This window comes from Capricornis sumatraensis, chromosome 9 (assembly GCF_032405125.1).
Source record: "Capricornis sumatraensis isolate serow.1 chromosome 9, serow.2, whole genome shotgun sequence".
Lineage (NCBI taxonomy): Eukaryota > Metazoa > Chordata > Mammalia > Artiodactyla > Bovidae > Capricornis > Capricornis sumatraensis.
In genome coordinates, this window is record NC_091077.1 from 40,605,305 (window position 1) to 40,624,081 (window position 18,777).

At 40.3% G+C, this 18,777-nt stretch overlaps 1 protein-coding gene across 1 annotated transcript; it reads left to right on the plus strand.

Moving 5' to 3' along the window:
- The first annotated feature begins 5,814 nt into the window (after positions 1 to 5,814).
- On the plus strand, positions 5,815 to 6,762 carry LOC138085355 (putative olfactory receptor 2W6). Its single transcript, XM_068979684.1, has one exon. It carries the CDS (start codon positions 5,818 to 5,820, stop codon positions 6,760 to 6,762), a length of 945 nt encoding a protein of 314 aa, XP_068835785.1. The 5' UTR covers positions 5,815 to 5,817.
- The last annotated feature ends 12,015 nt before the right edge of the window (positions 6,763 to 18,777 follow it).

Genomic DNA, 18,777 nt, shown 5'->3' on the forward strand with positions numbered 1-18,777 from the left:
TGGGCTTAGTTGCTCCATGGCATGTGGGATCTTAGTTCCCCAACTTAGGAATTAAATGTGTGCCCCCTACATTTCAAGGAGGATTCTTAACTACCATACGACCAGAGAAGTCCTTATTTGTGGTCTTTTTGATGATAGCCATTCTGACAGGTATTAGGTGATAAGTGATCCTCAAAGTCTTGCTGCCATACTACAGAAGAGAAAAGGTATTATATTTAGGCCCCAATATAAAAATTCTCTCCAATTTTCCATAAGCCTTCCTATTTTCAAAGTCCAAGAAAAGATAGAATCCTGTGCAGTGAGCACATATTTTTATTCTATAAAAACAAGAGCTTAAACTTGTAGCCTTAACAGCATAGTTTGAATCTTATTACTAATTATCTCTTACTTCAATGAGTAGCATTGCATTTTATCCGATTTCATGGAAAGATTGTGTGTTAAGAAGGTCTGAGAGCTTGTCCTATTTGGCAGCCACTGGCCATTAGCGATCTGACTTTGAGTTCACAACGTGTCTGGAAATTAATTTCTTTATATATAAAGTTAGAATAATTTCAAACTGTATGTAGGATTGTATTCTTTAAATTAATGAAGTGTGACCAGCTGGGCTCCGAGAAAATCAGATATATTCTGTTTTCTACAACTTCCCAAAGAAATTCTTATCTTATTGCAAGAGGTAGTGCCAACACCAATTTGAAGAACTAAATAAAACACTGTTTTGTTGTTGTTGTTGTTTAGTCACTGATTCATGTTCTACTCTTTGCAATCCCATGAACTGCAGGACACCAGGCTTCCCTGTCCTTGACCATCTCCTGGAGCTTGCTCAAACTCATGTCCATTGAGTCGGTGATGCCATCCAATCATCTTGTCCTTTATTGTCCCCTTTTCCTCCTGCCTTCAATGTTTCCCAGAATCAGGGTCTTTTATAATTGGTCAGCTCTTCACATAAGGTGGCTAAAGTATTGGAGTTTCAGCTTCAGCATCAGTCCTTGCAAAGTATATTCAGGACTGATTTCCTTTAGGATGGACTGATTCGATCTCCTTGCAGTCCAAGGGACTCTCAAGAGTCTTCTCCAACACCACAATTCAAAAGAATCAATTTTTTAGTGCTCAACCTTCTTTATGGTCCAGCTATCACATCCATACATGAAGAATGGAAAGCCATAGCTTTGACTATATAGACATTTGTTGGCCAAGTTATGTCTCTGCTTTTTAATATGCTGTCTAGTTTTGTCATAGCTTTACTTCCAAGGATCAAATGCTTTTTGATTTCATAGCTTCAGTCACCATCTGCAGGGATTTTGAAGCCTAAGAAAAAATAAAATGAAGCATTATAATAAAATTATTTTTACTAGTATGTGGAATACTGTTATCCCCTTCCCATGTTTGTGTTTGGTGGGTCTGCAAGAGGCAAGACAAGGCAGCCTTGGCCCCTGGAAAGTCATATGAATAGTAAATGTGGAAAGCAGAGGGGCAGAGACACTATCTAGTCACTTGAAATAGATTGGACTGGCTGAACATCAGCCTCAACTTCTGGCACTATCCATACAAGATGAAGACACATTGGGTGGAGTAGAAGGAAGAAGCGACTTTTCTCTTGACTTCTCAATATATCAGGAGACCAAAGCACTCTCTATAATATCTGGTCTCCCTTACCCCATTTCCCCCCATGTTAGAAGGTGTGGATTCAGCTCTTTGGAGTTTCTTGACTCCCCACAATTACATGGTTTTAATTTTGTGAGTCCAGGATCAAAATAAATTGATCCAACTTAATTTTTATGTAAAACTCAGTATTCATCCTCTCTTCAAGAAAATCTGACTCCCATACTTTGGAATTTCCCTTGATACCTCCCTTGTGAGTTCTGCCTTCACGTGTGGGGACCTGAGTTGATCTCTAGATGAGAGCATCAGTCCCTAAGGTCTTAACTCTGTAAACAAACTGATATCTATCTTCAGGCCCCTAGATTATTTCAATTCCCCAAGGTGACATGACATTGAAGTTGTCCTCCCATCCCCTTATTATGCAAAAATGAAACAACATCATATGTATTCAAGTTCTTAGTGATGTGTGCTTCCCTTCATCCCTGGGGAACATCTACTATCTCCTTAATCCTAGGGTGCCTATTTATATAGGAGTAAGATAAAACATACAGATTTGAAATGTGGCACCATGCCACCTCATCCGTTTAGCTAAGAAGAGATACCATCTGTGGCCATTCCTGATAACTTTTGCCTACAGTTAACTATTTCTTTTTCAAGCTGTGATACTTAAAGTTTCACTTTAAGGCATTAGTGGGCCATAAATTATTTTTGTGCTCAATCCCCCGTCAGTTTTTGTTGGAGTTTCCTTCCTTCAGAAGATCCAGAAACTAAGGCAGAATTAGCTGCCTTATCCCTGAGAAAACTCTCTGGAATCAAAGTAAGGAGGGCTGACAGACTGTTAGGTCTTCTATTTTCTGGGAGGAAGACAGTGAAGATTTTGATATGTGCTTTGCTATAGAAATGAATCTTATTTCTGTACCTTTGGTCATTTGAAGGATTTATGATTATGTTTGTGATGATTATAGTAGGGTTTCTATCTGTTAGGGTGACAGAGTAACAAAGTTCTCAAAGCCAACTCACACTTTAATTTCATCTTGGAATATAGCAACCGTGTCCAGTTAAAAAACAGAATGCATCACATTTTAACAAAGTGGATCCAAGACAGGTAGATTAGGATAAATTACATTCTACTTGTTTCCTCATTCATAGCTGAGACAATCCAAGGGCCTCCTGTCACCTTAGATTTACACATATCAAATTATCCTTTTTAATCTCCTCTTGAAATAACAGCCAATTTGAGCAGAAAACCTCTGCTGCTGTTCTGTTTTGTCACAGTGGCAAATCAAGCATTGCAAACCTTCTCTAGTAATGTTGAGAATGATCACAAATTTCACCCCAGCAAGTATTCAGAATGTAATAGTTAGGTCTGTAGGTGCAGATTCATGGGGGAGTAGTAATAAAAGATCATCTTTAAACAAGTGTAACTAGATAAGAATAGGGGAGGAGGCAGAGCAAATTAAACTTTGTGCTAATGAGTAGGATTATGGACTTACCAGGTGGAGCTAATGGTAAAGAATGGCCTTGCCAATGCAGGAAATGTAAGAGATGGGTTTGATCCCTGGGTCAGGAAGATCTCCTGGAGGAAGGCATGGCAACCCACTCCAGTATTCTTGCCTGAAGAATTACATGGACAGAGGAGCCTGGTGGGCTGCAATCCATAGGGCGGCAAAGAGTCAGCACTACTGAAGCAACTTCACACACATGTGGCTTTATGGTTCCTGCTATGATACGAAATTGCAAGTGTTGGCTATTCTTTTGACCCTTCTGTCATTGAGATTGTTCATCTCTGAAATGGAGATCCTAATGCTTGGCTTGCCCACATCACAGAGTTGTTGTGAGGATGGTGGGCAAGCGTAGGTGTAAAAGCTCTTCAAAACATGTAATGTATTGTAATTGTGAAAAGAGTGATGATTGTTTAGGATATGTTTACACCTGAAGCAGATAAAGATAGCTCCACTACTTGGTATTGTTAAATCCCATTCAGGTAGTCTTCCTTTATGAGTTGGTGGTACAAGTTTGGGTATAATCCTTAGTCAGAGAATCAAGTTCAATGCATCTGTCCAGGTTTTTAGGCCAAAGTTTTCAAAATTAGTACAAGTTTATAGTTTTAAGACCCTGATGCTAGGAAAGATTGAGGGAAGGAGGAGAAGAGGGAAACAGAGGATGAGATGGTTGGTTGGCGTCATCAACTCGATGGACATGAGTTTGAGCAAACTCTGGGAGATAGTGAGGGACAGGGGAGCCTGGCATGCTGCAGTCCATGGTGTTGCAAAGAGTCGGACACAACTGAGCAACTGAACAACAATGCTAATTATACTACTCCTGGTGTTTGAACAACTTAATTCTTTTCAATTTCCATTTGCAACAGCTTTATTCCTTGCAATTTCATGATTCTGAACTAAGGATGAGTTAAAAAAAGAAAAGCATGAAAAATCAAGTACATTATATTTGAAACAGGGTGAGTCTCTGGTAGGGGACAGAGGCCTGAGCATTAGGGCATCTTGGAATGAAAGAATAACACATTCATAAACTGTCTTTTAGAATAGGTAAGTTATAAATAAATGTGATGTTTGCAATTTGGCTGAGGAGTCATGTCCTAAGTGATATATATATAGCTAAGCAATTTGTGTACATTGTAATTGTCACTCACAGGATCTGTTTATTGATTCTCTTAAACTTGAGTGAGAGCTGTGACAAGTCTGTGGGAAAAACAGTGCAAGTTGTTTTTCACAACCAATGCCAGCAGCGTGCTTGGGTAGGAAAGCCTCCTTTTTGAATACTCAGTTGACCTAGTAAAGTCTTTGGTACTTGCCTGGTTATTTCTGATCATTCCCTGCACCCTTTAATCTCTTCATGGGATTTTGCTGAGCTTCTTGTGCCTTTATGGGAATGGGAACTTAGATTCAGTCCTATGGCTGAACTGAATGGGAACTTACAGAATTTCTACCTGCAGCTTCAACTGGAGAGAGTTCATAACTTTTTCACTATCAGGCTCGAAACAGCGGTGACAGCAACCTTATGGAGACACTCACCTTTCAAAAAGGTTTTGTACTCTAGTTCTTGCTGCTTCTGTCTTGTGTGTTGCAATGATGCCATTTTCTATTACCGCAGTTGGCACAAGCTTGGGTGAATGCTAGTGCTCTCCTATAAGGCAGAGCCCCAACAAATCCCTTGGGATTGACTGTAGAAACCATGAGAAGTTAAAAATGTTCATGGAATATACCTGATGTCATGAATCATGAAAACATGTGACGTCTGGATGGAGATGTAGAAAGGATCTAGCCTCTCTCTTGCACAAAGAAAAGCCAAGATACAGAGAAAAAAAGTCAGATATTAGGCCACACATTTGCAGACTTGAGGCAGAATCCAATCTATCTCAACTCCTCCTTTTAGAGTCAAAGGTATTGTGTTTAATCGCAATAAAATTCCATGTCATTAAGAAGTTGCCTGACATGTACATTCATGGATATCCTGAACATCATCCATGAATTTAGACCTTTGGACCTTTCTATGTACTACTTTCTCTCCTTGAAACATATTGTTCAATCTACCACATGTAAAATTCTTATTTGTTATTTGAAAAACAGCCAAAAACGAGAACCTCTCAGGTAAAACAGTTTCTTGCAATGTGTATGTGTGCTTAGTTTTGTTTGACTCTTTGTGACTCTATGGATTGCAGCCTGCCAGGCTCCTCTGTACATGGAATTTTCCAGGTAAGAATACTGGAGTGGTTTTCACTTCCTACTCCAAGGCTTATTCCTGACCCAGGGATCAACCCTGTGTCTCTTGCATCTCCTGCGCTGGCAGGCCGATTCTTTACCACTGCGCCAACTGGGAAGCCCTTCTTGTAATATACACACTTCTATAAGTTCTTTCCTGATCAGTTGGAAATAACTTGCAAAACACTCAGCTTTTAAACGTTTTTTTTTTTTTTAAGAGAACTTCCACTTTTCTGTTTTCTTTGTCATTATTTGCATATATTATTCACTAGGGAGAACAACTCCCAAGTCAATTCACCCTTTAATCTTCAGCAGTATCAAGCACACTGCTTTGCATAAGAAATAAATACATAAGTGTATGCTAAAAAAGTAATGGAAGGGCAAATGACCTTCCAAAATTCACAGACCCATAAGTGGAAATTGGAGAGTGCTGGGTAGTCTTCACCTGCTATCTTACCTAATTCTTTTCTCTGTGTCTCCATAACAACTGGTGAAGATTATGGGAAGGGACAATGACAGCTACCTTCAGGCATTCATCTTGGTGGGCTTTTCTGACCGGCCTCAACTGGAAATAATTCTCTTTGCGTTTATCTTAATCTTCTACATCCTGACTCTAGTGGGCAACACAGCCATCATTCTTTTGTCTATCGTGGACTCCAGGCTCCACACACCCATGTACTTCTTTCTTGGGAACCTATCTTTCTTGGACCTCTGCTTTACAACGAGCATTGTTCCCCAGCTGCTATGGAACCTTTGGGGTCCAGAGAAGACCATCACCTACCATGGCTGTGTGGCCCAACTCTACATCTATATGGTGTTGGGCTCAACTGAGTGTGTTCTCCTAGCTGTCATGTCTTACGACCGCTACGTGGCTGTCTGCCGGCCACTGCACTACACCGCGGTCATGCACTCACATCTCTGCCTGCAACTGGTGACTGTGGCCTGGTGCTGTGGCTTTCTAAACTCCTTTGTTATGTGTCCCCAGACGATGCACCTGTCCCGATGTGGGCGTCGCGAAGTGGACCACTTTCTGTGTGAGATGCCTGCTCTTATTGCCATGTCCTGTGAAGACACAATGCTGGTGGAAGCATTTGCCTTTGTCCTGGGGGTTGCTCTTCTCCTGGTACCCCTTTCTCTGATCCTCATCTCCTATGGCATGATCACTGCTGCTGTGCTGAGGATCAAGTCAGCAGCAGGGCGCAAGAAGGCTTTCAACACCTGCTCATCTCACCTAACAGTGGTCATTCTCTTCTATGGAAGCATCATTTACATGTACCTGCAGCCAGCCCACAGCTACTCCCAAGATCAGGGCAAGTTCCTCACTCTCTTCTATACCATTGTCACTCCCAGTGTCAACCCTCTCATCTATACTTTAAGGAACAAAGATGTGAAAGGGGCAATGAGGAAACTCTTGGGGTGGGAGAAAGAGAATAAGGAAACCTAAGAGAAATTTTGGAATAATACTTTGGTGTTCTGCTGTCTTACGTATATCTTAACTGTGTGGAAAACTAATATGTAAAGAGTGAAGGGAACATGGATAGGCACAATGGGCTTTTGAGTTTGACCCCATGCTCTGCTCTCTGGATGTGAAGTGCCTTTCTTCTGTTTAAAGGTGTCTACTTTAGAAGATCTTTAGTGCATTTGCATTTTATCCATCTTTGGGCTTTATTTAGAACTGCAGGGGATATGTAGAATGATTTCAGATCACACAGTCCGCAGACGACATCATGAGATGTCAAATAAAAATGAGACAACATGAATGGCTTCCTCTTGAAGCTCCTTTATTTATGATGACAGTGTTTTTTCAGAGAGGGTTGAGTCAGCATCAGTAAAATCATAGTATGCTGTCTTAGATATATGTTAGTTCTCTACAACTAAGGAGTGTTCTTTGATTTGCTTTTTGAAAAGGAAGGAAGTTTTTTCTTTTTTTTTTTTTTGTGGTCATTTGTACTTTTCCTTGACCTTATCTCATAGCCAAAGCATTTACAAGATAGTTGAGTAGATTTAGGCATTCAAGACTTTGTAGAGAATAGAGCAAGAGGAAACTATTAGAATGAAACACTTTGGAATCTTTAGCAGGCTACTTTAAACAGTTGCAAATATTTCTTTTTTAAAAAAGCTGTTTTATAGTCAGATTGATTATTACCACCTCAAAAAATTTTTTTGGTGGCCAAAGTTATTGGGGCTGGAAGTTACTAAGAGCAGTATTACCACAACTTGGTTTTGTAAGAACTCATTAGTTTTCTTGTAGTTAAAACTCCAAGAGTGGGGTCTAGGCATTTCTGTTATTAAAAAGTTCTCTAGATGTTACTGATGACAGCCCAATTTGGAAATCATTGTTATTTAGAAATACCCAAAATCCAACTTCTTACATCAACCAGAAATCCTCCTAGAGCATTTTGAATGTTTGGCCACCTTCACTGGGCATGAATGAAGTTACAAAGCAGATACAGGAGATGATATCACTCATATCTGTGCTGGGAACTGGTTTATACTCTTACCAGTTATATCTTAGAGTCTAGGGTTTTTCATCTGTATCATATAGGGTAAATAATCCTAATTTTACAAGATTGTAGCAGAGGTTAATGGAGAGGGAAATGGCAACCCACTACAGTATTCCTGCCTGGGAAATTCCATGGACAGAGGAGCCTGGTGGGCAGAGGAGCTTGGTGGGCTACCATCCATGGAGCCACAAAGAGTTGGACATGACTGAGTGACTAAGAACAATAGAGATTAAATAAGGTTAGAGATGACAAATGTGAGGTAAACGGCCTCTCAATAATATTTACAGTCATTGGAAATCTATTCCTTTTGGAATAGATTCAATTTTGTTATTTGTAATTTTTTTTTTTTTAGTAAAAACTGACTTTAGTATTTTCAGTGAATATCTGCAAGGTAAAAAATGCTTTTTTTAGTTATAGGAAACACCCCTTGCTTGCTTCTTTGATATTAAGTAAATAGGGTCCTTTATAAACTCTCAGAGAACTTTGCTGTATAAGTTAGCACCCTAGTGCTAAATGTGAGGTCTCAGGGTGAAGACTCAGGATAAGTGTTATGATTCTATATTGTTAATGGATAATACAAGTTCAGGCTGTTGGGATTATGGTGACAGTGGATTCATAGACTATGAAAGAAGTCAAATCTGCGATAACAAAATATCCAGATGGAAATGGAAAAACTATTTCCAAGTCATTCAAATATACATCTAGGAGATATTAGGAACAAAGTAAAACTTATTTGCTTCTGTAATCTTTCTGTATTATGTAAATGATCACAGACATATGGAAGCAAATTACATGACAAAACAACAGAGAAGCTAAAGAATTTGCTTAGAATTACAAGGCAAAAGAGTACACAAAATAGTACTTAATATCTGTTAAGCATTTTCCATTTCCCATTGAGTTTTTCCATTTCATAATTTCCCTCCTGTGAATCTGGGTTCTATGAAGTTAAAATTTTGACTATCTAGTAATCAAATGTGGCCTATTTGCTAAAACAGAATATTTAAGTTTTCATTTTAAAACTAAGAAATCACCCACAGGGCACATTGTCTTGGAAATAAAGTGTTGAAGAAATTTGGTTTATTTCCCCAAATGCCAGTCCTTTTCTTTTTTCTTCTGCTCCTTGTTGCATCTCTGTGATATTACAACCACAGACCAATCATCCATATGTTGCAGGAAGGGGGACCCCTTCCAGGGCCCGAAACTGGGCTCTTGTCTAACACTCGGAATGAATTGTCCAAGGAGACACGTGCTGACAAAGCGAGAGATTTTACTGGAAAGGGCGCCTGGGTGGAGAGCAGGAGGGTAAGGGAATCCAGGAGAACTGCTCTGCCATGTGCCTCACAGTCTCGGGTTTTACAGGGATGGGATTAGTTTCCAGGTTGTCTTTAGCCAATCATTCTGACTCAGAGTTCTGGTGGTGCATGCCTTGTTCAGCCAAGATGGATGCCAGCGAGGATTCTGGGAGGTAGTCAGACACGTGGTGTCTCCTTTTGACCTGTCCTGAACTCTTCCGGTTGGTGGTGGCTTATTAGTTCCGTGTTCCTTACCAGGACCTTCTGTCATAAAACAACTCATGCAAATGGTGACTATGGTGCCTGGCCAGGCTGGGTGGTTTCAGTCAGTGTGCTTCCCCTAACACACACAGATAAAATGAGTGTATTTCCTGTTTACCTCAACTGGGGCTCTGGCAACAGCTGTGAACATCATTTCCCAAAAGGGTTTATTCTTTTGCCTAAAACCTCCTGTAGTCATAATATTACTGTGATAAATTTCAGTGGGTCAACAAGTATTTTATAAATACACACACACATATATACTCCAGAAATTTTAAGGAAATCAAATAAAATGATACAGCTGTAGGGAGCCCATTCATTCACACCTCTTTGGGTATAACTCCACTCAGAAATGTGACATTTGTCCTGGCATTGACACTGCAGCAGTGGAAAGATTCTGTTTCAACAAAACCTCATTCTTATATATAGTTAATGGTGAAAGGAAGTTTCAGGAGATGGAGTGGGAAATCAATTAGTCCATCCATAAACTGGCCTGTGATTTCTGTACTGTCTCTTTAGGGACTTAGGAAACTGATTCTTTTTTTTTTTGTTGTTGTTGTTGGGATGTAATTGCTTTGTAATGTTGCATTAGTTTCTGCTGTACTACACCATGAATCAGCCATATGTATACATATATCCCCTCCCTCTCACCCTCCTATTTCACCCCTCTAGGTTGTCACAGAGATGTTCAGCCAAAATGACATCATTTGGAAGTAAATTGGAATAAACTACTAATATAAGAAAATATAAAAAAAATAAAATGAAGAAGAGAGGAAATCAAATAGTGATAAAATGTTTGACCCGAGAGTTGAATTAGAATAGCTAGAAATTGTAGGATTCTGAAAATCTGTAAAAAATATTTGAAAAGAGCAGAAAAAAATTAGTAGCATATGGAAATAGACATTTCCCCTGAGAGAGAGTTTCTTTATGGCAGTACAGGTAGAGTAAGATTGCCTGTAAATAGTCCTAAATCATGGATACAAAGTTTTCAGGTTAAAAAAAAAGATATTAGTAAGATAAACTTTTGCTGGAGGAAAACTCTCTTGGCAGCAGCTAATACACCACATGTTTGGATTTGCATTGGAGTGTGCTGTTATTTAAGGACTGAGATCCCACCCTACAGAATACCCTTTGGACCTCCATAGTGGAGGCTATGAGACTATGCAGGCTCAGAGATGCAGATTCACTTCAATCACTTCTATCAACTTAATAAAAGCCCTAGTATATCATACCAGAATAGCAGTGTGCTGCTTAATGATGAGAGAAAACTCTCTTTCAATGTTACCAGTCTTTCCTGCCACTTTGTTTTTGTTTTTCAGTTGCTAAGTCATGTCCAACTCTTTGTATCCCCATGGACTGCAGCATGCTGGACTTCCCTGTCCTCCACTATGTCACAGGGTTTGCTCAAGTTCATGTCCACTGAGTCAATGATGCCTTGCAACCATCTCATCCTCTGTCTCCTCCTTGTCCTCCTGCCCTCAATTTTTCCCAGCATCAGGGTCTTTTCCAGTGTAGATTTTATTCATTTTGGGAAGTTAAATGACGAAGCAAAATTATCAGAGAGTGGCTTGGTCAACACGTAAAGCAAATAACAGGAATTTGATTTAAAATGATCAGTCTCTGACAATGAACAATATCTAACACCTGACTAGTGTTTACTATTTGCCAGGCACTCAAACATTTTGCCTTCTATTACTCACTGAGATCCTTAAAACTACCTTGAGAAGACATGGAGAAGAGAAGGAGACCTATGCTGTGACTCAGCATAGGTCACACAGCTTGTAAAATCTGGAGCCAGGGCCATGTTCCAGAGTTTCTAGCTCCAGAGTTCATGCTCTTGACTCTGAGCTGCATTCATGCTTTACTAAGTTGAGTGCTAAGCTGCTTTAGTCATGTCCGACTCTTTGCGACCCTATATACTGTGGCCTGCTAGGCTCCTCTGCCCATGGCGTTCTCCATGCATAAATACGGGGTTGTCATGCCCTCTTCAGGGGATCTTCCTGGCCTAGGGATCAAATACACATATCTTATGTCTCCTGCATTGGCAGCTGGGTTCTTTATCCTAGCACCACAGGGCTTTACTCACAGCTCTGAACAAAGAATGAACATGAACCCAGGTTTAGATTGATGAACTCCTAGCTAGCAGCCTCTTGGAGATATGATGTGGCCTGAAAAATGATCTGAGCTTAAACATTCTTACTATTTTCATGTACATTTAGAATTAAGAATTTGAGGAACCAATATAGCAGTGAATAAGTGCTGAAGCAGACACATTATGATGCAGAAAAAAGTCAATCAGAGATAAGAGTGAGATTAGCAACATGGGATATGTATTTGTTAGGATGGTACTTGGGTGAGCCAGAGGAATAAGTAAAGGAAACCAGCCAGTAGGGAAGGAGAAATATTAATAGAAAAGCATCTTATGTGAGAAGTATCTTGTGTTTCTACAAGTTCTTTTTCTCATGAAAAGGACTGTTTGTGCCCTGGTTCCTGCCCTGAATTCCTGTGAGATCACACAGAATCAGATGCAAGTGACTGAAATCAGAGAGCATAAGGATGTGCTATGCTAAGTTGTGACGCTATGGACTGTAGCCTGCTAGGCTCCTCTGCCCAGTTCAGTTCAGTCGCTCAGTCGTGTCCGACTCTTTGCAACCCCATGAATCGCAGCACGCCAGCCCTCCCTGTCCATCACCATCTCCCGGAGTTCACTCAGACTCACGTCCATCAAGTCAGTGATGCTATCCAGACACCTCATCCTCTGTCGTCCCCTTCTCCTCCTGCCCCCAAATCCCTCCCAGCATCAGGGTCTTTTCCAATGAGTCAACTCTTCGCATGAGGTGGCCAAAGTACTGGAGCTTCAGCTTTAGTATCATTCCTTCCAAAGAAATCCCAGGGTTGATCTCCTTCAGAATGGACTGGTTGGATCTCCTTGCAGTCCAAGCGACTCTCAAGAGTCTTCTCCAACACCACAGTTCAAAAGCATCAATTCTTCAGTGCTCAGCCTTCTTCACAGTCCAATTCTCACATCCATACACGACTACTGGAAAAACCATAGCCTTGACTAAACGGACCTTAGTAGGCAAAGTAATGTCTCTGCTTTTGAATATGCTATCTAGGTTGGTCATAAGTTTTCTTCCAAGGAGTAAGTGTCTTTTAATTTCATGGCTGCAGTCACCATCTGCAGTGATTTTGGAGCCCAAAAATATAAAATCTGACACAGTTTCCACTGTTTCCCCATCTATTTCCCATGAAGTGATGGGACTGGATGCCATGATCTTCGTTTTCTGAAAGTTGAGCTTTAAGCCAACTTTTTCACTCTCCTCTTTAACTTTCATCAAGAGGCTTTTGAGTTCCTCTTCACTTTCTGCCATAAGGGTGGTGTCATCTGCATATCTGAGGTTATTGATATTTCTCCCGGCAATCTTGATTCCAGCTTGCGTTTCTTCCAGTCCAGCGTTTCTCATGATGTACTCTGCATATAAGTTAAATAAGTAGGGTGACAATATACAGCCTTGACGTACTCCTTTTCCTGTTTGGAACCAGTCTGTTGTTCCATGTCCAGTTCTAACTGTTGCTTCCTGACCTGCTACAGATTTCTCAAGAGGCAGGTTAGGTGGTCTGGTATTCCCGTCTCTTTCAGAATTTTCCACAGTTTATTGTGATCCACACAGTCAAAGGCTTTGGCATAGTCAATAAAGCAGAAATAGATGTTTTTCTGGAACTCTCTTGGTTTTTCCATGATCCAGCAGATGTTGGCAATTTGATCTCTGGTTCCTCTGCCTTTACTAAAACCAGCTTGAATATCAGGAAGTTCATGGTTCACGTATTACTGAAGCCTGGCTTGGAGAATTTGAGCATTACTTTACTAGCATGTGAGATGAGTGCCATTGTGCAGTTGTTTGAGCATTCTTTGGCATTGCCTTTCTTTGGGATTGGAATGAAAACGGACCTTTTCCAGTCCTGTGGCCACTGCTGAGTTTTCCAAATTTGCTGGCATATTGAGTGCAGAACTTTCACAGCATCATCTTTCAGGATTTGAAATAGCTCCACTGGAATTCCATCACCTCCACTAGCTTTGTTCGTAGTGATGCTTTCTAAGGCCCACTTGACTTCACATTCCAGGATGTCTGGCTCTAGATGAGTGATCACACCATCGTGATTATCCGGTCGTGAAGATCTTTTTTGTACAGTTCTTCTGAGTATTCTTGCCATCTCTTCTTAATATCTTTTGCTTCTGTTAGGTCCCTACCATTTCTGTCCTTTATCGAGCCTATCTTTGCATGAAATGTTCCCTTGGTATCTCTAATTTTCTTGAAGAGATCTCTAGTCTTTCCCATTCTACTGTTTTCCTCTATTTCTTTGCATTGATCCCTGAAGAAGGCTATCTCATCTCGTCTTGCTATTCTCTGGAACTGTGCATTCAGATGCTTATATCTTTACTTTTCTCCTAAAGAGATGGGAATACCAGACCACCTAACCTGCCTCTTGAGAAATCTGTATGCAGGTCAGGAAGCAACAGTTAGAACTGGACATGGAACAACAGACTGGTTCCAAATAGGAAAAGGAGTACGTCAAGGCTGTATATTGTCACCCTGCTTATTTAACTTATATGCAGAATACATCATGAGAAATGCTGGACTGGAAGAAACGCAAGCTGGAATCAAGGTTGCCAGGAGAAATATCAATAATCTCAGATATGCAGATGACACCACCCTTATGGCAGAAAGTGAAGAGGAACTCAAAAGCCTCTTGATGAAAGTAAAAGAGGAGAGTGAAGGGAGAGTGAAAAAGTTGCCTTAAGCTCAACATTCAGAAAATGAAGATCATGGCGTCTGGTCCCATCACTTCATGGGAAATAGATGGGGAAACAGTGGAAACTGTCAGACTTTATTTTTTGGGCTCCAAAATCACTGCAGATGGTGACTGCAGCCATGAAATTAAAAGACGCTTACTCCTTGGAAGAAAAGTTATGACCAACCTAGATAGCATATTCAAAAGCAGAGACATTACTTTGCCAACTAAGGTCCGTCTAGTCAAGGCTATGGTTTTTCCAGTAGTCACGTATGGATGTGAGTGTTGGACTGTGAAGAAGGCTGAGCACTGAAGAACTGATGCTTTTGAACTGTGGTGTTGGAGAAGACTCTTGAGAGTCCCTTGGACTGCAAGGAGATCCAACCAGTCCATTCTGCAGGAGATCAACCCTGGGATTTCTTTGGAAGGAATGATGCTAAAGCTGAAGCTCCAGTACTTTGGCCACCTCATGCGAAGAGTTGACTCATTGGAAAAGACCCTGATGCTGGGAGGGATTGGGGGCAGGAGGAGAAGGGGACGACCCAGGATGAGATGTCTGGATAGCATCACGGACTCAATGGACATGAGTCTGAGTGAACTCCGGGAGATGGTGATGGACAGGGAGGCCTGGCGTGCTGCGATTCATGGGGTTGCAAAGAGTCGGACACGACTGAGAGACTGAACTGAACTGAACTAAGAGAAATTATTTCTCTCTCATCTTTAAATTTGAGTCATTTTAGTGATTGATTTGAAATAAAATTATTGCTTATGCTATTTGCCTTCTTCTGTACCCACCAAAAAAAGTCACGAGATCTCTTTCCCTTGAATCTCTAGGGAGACATTTCTTGAATCTCTAGGGAAAGAAGGAGACCTAAGAACTCAGGCAATTTAATAGCATAAGCATAATTTGCTACTAATAAATCTACAGGGGTTTAATGATAGTTTCCTGACAACTCGAGAAGTTTTAAAATACCTTCAGTGTAATATGTGAAATGAACTCTGGGATGGGGGTGGAAGCTTACTGTCAGTGACTCCCCAGTCTAGGGAGCAAGTGGAGAGATGATATTTTCCAGAGTGATAGAATTTCGTCACCCCATTTCAGTAAGTATTATGAGCTCATAATCCCTTTGTAACTGAGCTTGTTGAACACCTACATACTTACTTCTTCCTCTGGTTCTATGTTTCAGAGAAAGTTAATTTTATTTTCTCTCCTCATTTTTAGGCTGTATTTGGAAGGTAATATTAAAGCCTATGCCAGTACTGAATTGCTCAAATAATTTGATCATGCAAATAATTTGTCCATTTGCATTTTAAATCCCTAGACATTTGTTATTTTAACTATAAAATTAGGCTTCCCTGTTAATATGCAATCATTTTTTCAGAAAACCTTCTTATCTCTAGTTTCTTGTTTCCCAGACTTACCCACCTATTCTTCCCCAAACTCATTAACTTCAGCATGAACTGCTGAGTACATTCTCTCAGGTTACACTAAATACTGCTATAAAAATGATCCATATATGTGTTTATACCACTAGCAACATATTGAATCCTTTAATTTTATTTGTGTGGCAATTTTTCGAAGAGCTGTGCTTTGTACAATGTGCAAAGTATTACAAAAATCTCATTTTAAATGATTTTGCAGTTTGTTTTTCCTAAGACAAGGATTGATCAAAGCATTACCTCCATCAGAGCTATGGCTTATGTTTCTTTTGACCATCTCTAGTTAGAGGACTTAAAAATCTACCTTAATCAAAATGCCTCTTTTTTGCTTTTTGCTTTGTTTTGACGTCTGCCAGCAAGTAGCAAGCTGTTCTTGGTCTGCCAACATAATAGGATGAGCAAGAAATCAGCTGCTGGCTTTTGTAACACATTAACTTATTAATAGTTGAAACTCTTACAAGATCTTGATGAGGATAAGGGCAATCAAGAGCTGTGAGCTCTGAGCATGTGCTGTACCTTGAAAATTCTTAGAGAAATGCCCTGGTTCCCTAGGTCTACCACCTGCCCCCTAATACAGGAGGATGACTCTGGGAAGCTATTTCATCAACCCAAGGACCATCTCTCAACCCATACCTACTTATTATTTTTTTTCTGAGAACTTAATGCAGATCAGCATAAATGTATGATTTTGTTGCAGGGATGACAGAATATTTCCCCCAAAGACTCGCTGGCAGATGTATGCCATGTGGGATCATGGGGTCCCAGAACAAAGTCCCAGAATAATGATGCTGTTGCAAGTTTCGAATCTTTTAAACATAATTTGGAAATTACATTGCTATTTTTCTTAATATATGTTCTGATTTTCATCAAAACATTTACAAAGTTGTATTTATTTTTAATTGGAGGATAACCCTCCTACTATTTTCCGTGACTTACGAAAACCATAATTTGACTTTTAGTGGCTACAACTTTCTCTAATAAATATTCTAACAAATGCTTCCCATAGCTAACATGCAGTCTAGCTTTAGGAGATAAATATAATTTTACCAAAATATATTTTGTATTTTACCAAAAAGTACTTAAAGATTTTTCAGTAATTACATATAGTCAGAAATTATAAATTTGTCAGAATTTTGACAGAAATTCATTTAAGATATAGAATTAGAATAGCTGAATAGTTGAATTCCCTAAATGTAGCCCTTTCTTTATAAAGAGAAAGAGATCTCAAAGCCATTTTTCCATAACAAAGGCCTTTATGTCAACAAGTTTTATCATTAAATATGATTCCAATTTGTAGATGCGGTTTCAAATAGAATTCTAACTAAAGCATGTAATAACTTTATTTCATACAACTCCATCATTCTTTGTCTTTGTTTCCCTTTTATTACTATCAACTTTGCAGTGTTGTATTGGTTTCTGCTGTAGACCAACATGAATCAGCCATAGGTATGCATATATCCCCTCTGCCTTAAAACCCCCTCCTTCCTCCCATCCTATCCCACTTCTCTGGACTGTCACAGAGCACTAGGTTGAGCACCTGCATCATACAGCAAATTCCCACTGGCTATCTATTTTACATATGGTAATATATATGTTTCCATTGTTACTCTCTCAATTCGTCCCACCCTTTCCTTCCTCCACTTTGTCCACAAGTCTGTACTCAAGTTTACATCCTTATTGCTGCTATGAATAGGTTCATCACTACCATTTTTATACAATATTTGCTTTTCTCTTTCTGACTTATTTCTCACTGTATAACAGGTTCTAGGTTCATCCACCTCAGTAGAACTGACTCAAATTTGTTCCTCTTTATGCCTGAGTAATATTTCATTGTATATATGTAACACATCTTTATCTGTTCATCTGTTGATGGACATCTAGGTTCATGAAAACATTTGAGTGTTTTTAAATAGCAGTATTTCAGAGACTGCTTTGAAAAACACTGTGATACAATCATTAATATTTTCTTATATGATTAAATTAACTCTCATGATTATACTCAGGTCTTGGGGTGTATGGATGTACATTTCAGATCCTAGGATAAACGGCTTCAAGCCCTATTGCAGTCTCACAGATCTGACTAGTAAGTTATCACTATAATGGATAATGAGGGAGGTCTATGGTTAGAAAAGAATATTTTTTTCAGAATAAGCTTTCTAGCTTTCTACATACTTTTCTCAACATTTAATAGTCTCTGTTTGAACATAGGTCCCAGAAAACTCACATGATTAGAAATCAGTGCAAAGTAACATAGTAATCAGAAAGCCCTGACGAAATGCAAATCTGGTCTTATTAATTCTGTTCCTTGGTGAAGGAAATGTAGCTGCAAAGAATTAAAATTCACTCAAAGAAACTTCCGGAGAAGGCAATGGCGCCCCACTCCAGCACTCTTGCCTGGAAAACCCCATGGATGGAGGAGCCTGGTAGGCTGCAGTCCATGGGGTCGCTGAGAGTCGGACACGACTGAGCGACTTCACTTTCACTTTTCACTTTCATGCATTGGAGAAGGAAATGGCAACCCACTCCAGTGTTCTTGCCTGGAGAATCCCAGGGTCGGGGGAGCCTGGTGGGCTGCCGTCTATGGGGTCGCACAGAGTCGGACACGACTGAAGCGACTTAGCACCAACAGCAGCGGCAGTCCTTCTGCGGAGAAGGCAATGGCACCCCACTCCAGTACTCTTGCCTGGAAAATCCCATGGATGGAGGAGCCTGGTAGGCTGCAGTCCATGGGGTCGCTGAGAGTCGGACACGACTGAGCGACTTCACTTTCACTTTTCACTTTCATGCATTGGAGAAGGAAATGGCAACCCACTCCAGTGTTCTTGCCTGGAGAATCCCAGGGTCGGGGGAGCCTGGTGGGCTGCCGTCTATGGGGTCGCACAGAGTCGGACACGACTGAAACGACTTAGCAGCAGCAGCAGCAGCAGCAGCAAAGAAACTTCTTTAAACAGCCGTGATCTCTAAGATATGGTAAATTGTCCCAGGTGACTTAGACGCTCAGTTCCATTTCCAGTGCCTAAAGCATCATAACAAATATCTGACAATTTTAAGGGCTCCTTCTTAGGAAGCACGCTGTCATCTGAGAAATGTGTAGATTATCTCCCTTCCAGATACCATATTTCTCCTGAGTCACAATGGTCCTTTTCCCACATTTAGTTCTCCCACCCTGTT

Bases quoted from the DNA above. Each gene is read 5' to 3' on its own strand.
- LOC138085355 (XM_068979684.1), top strand. From the start codon at position 5,818: ATGGGAAGGGACAATGACAGCTACCTTCAGGCATTCATCTTGGTGGGC.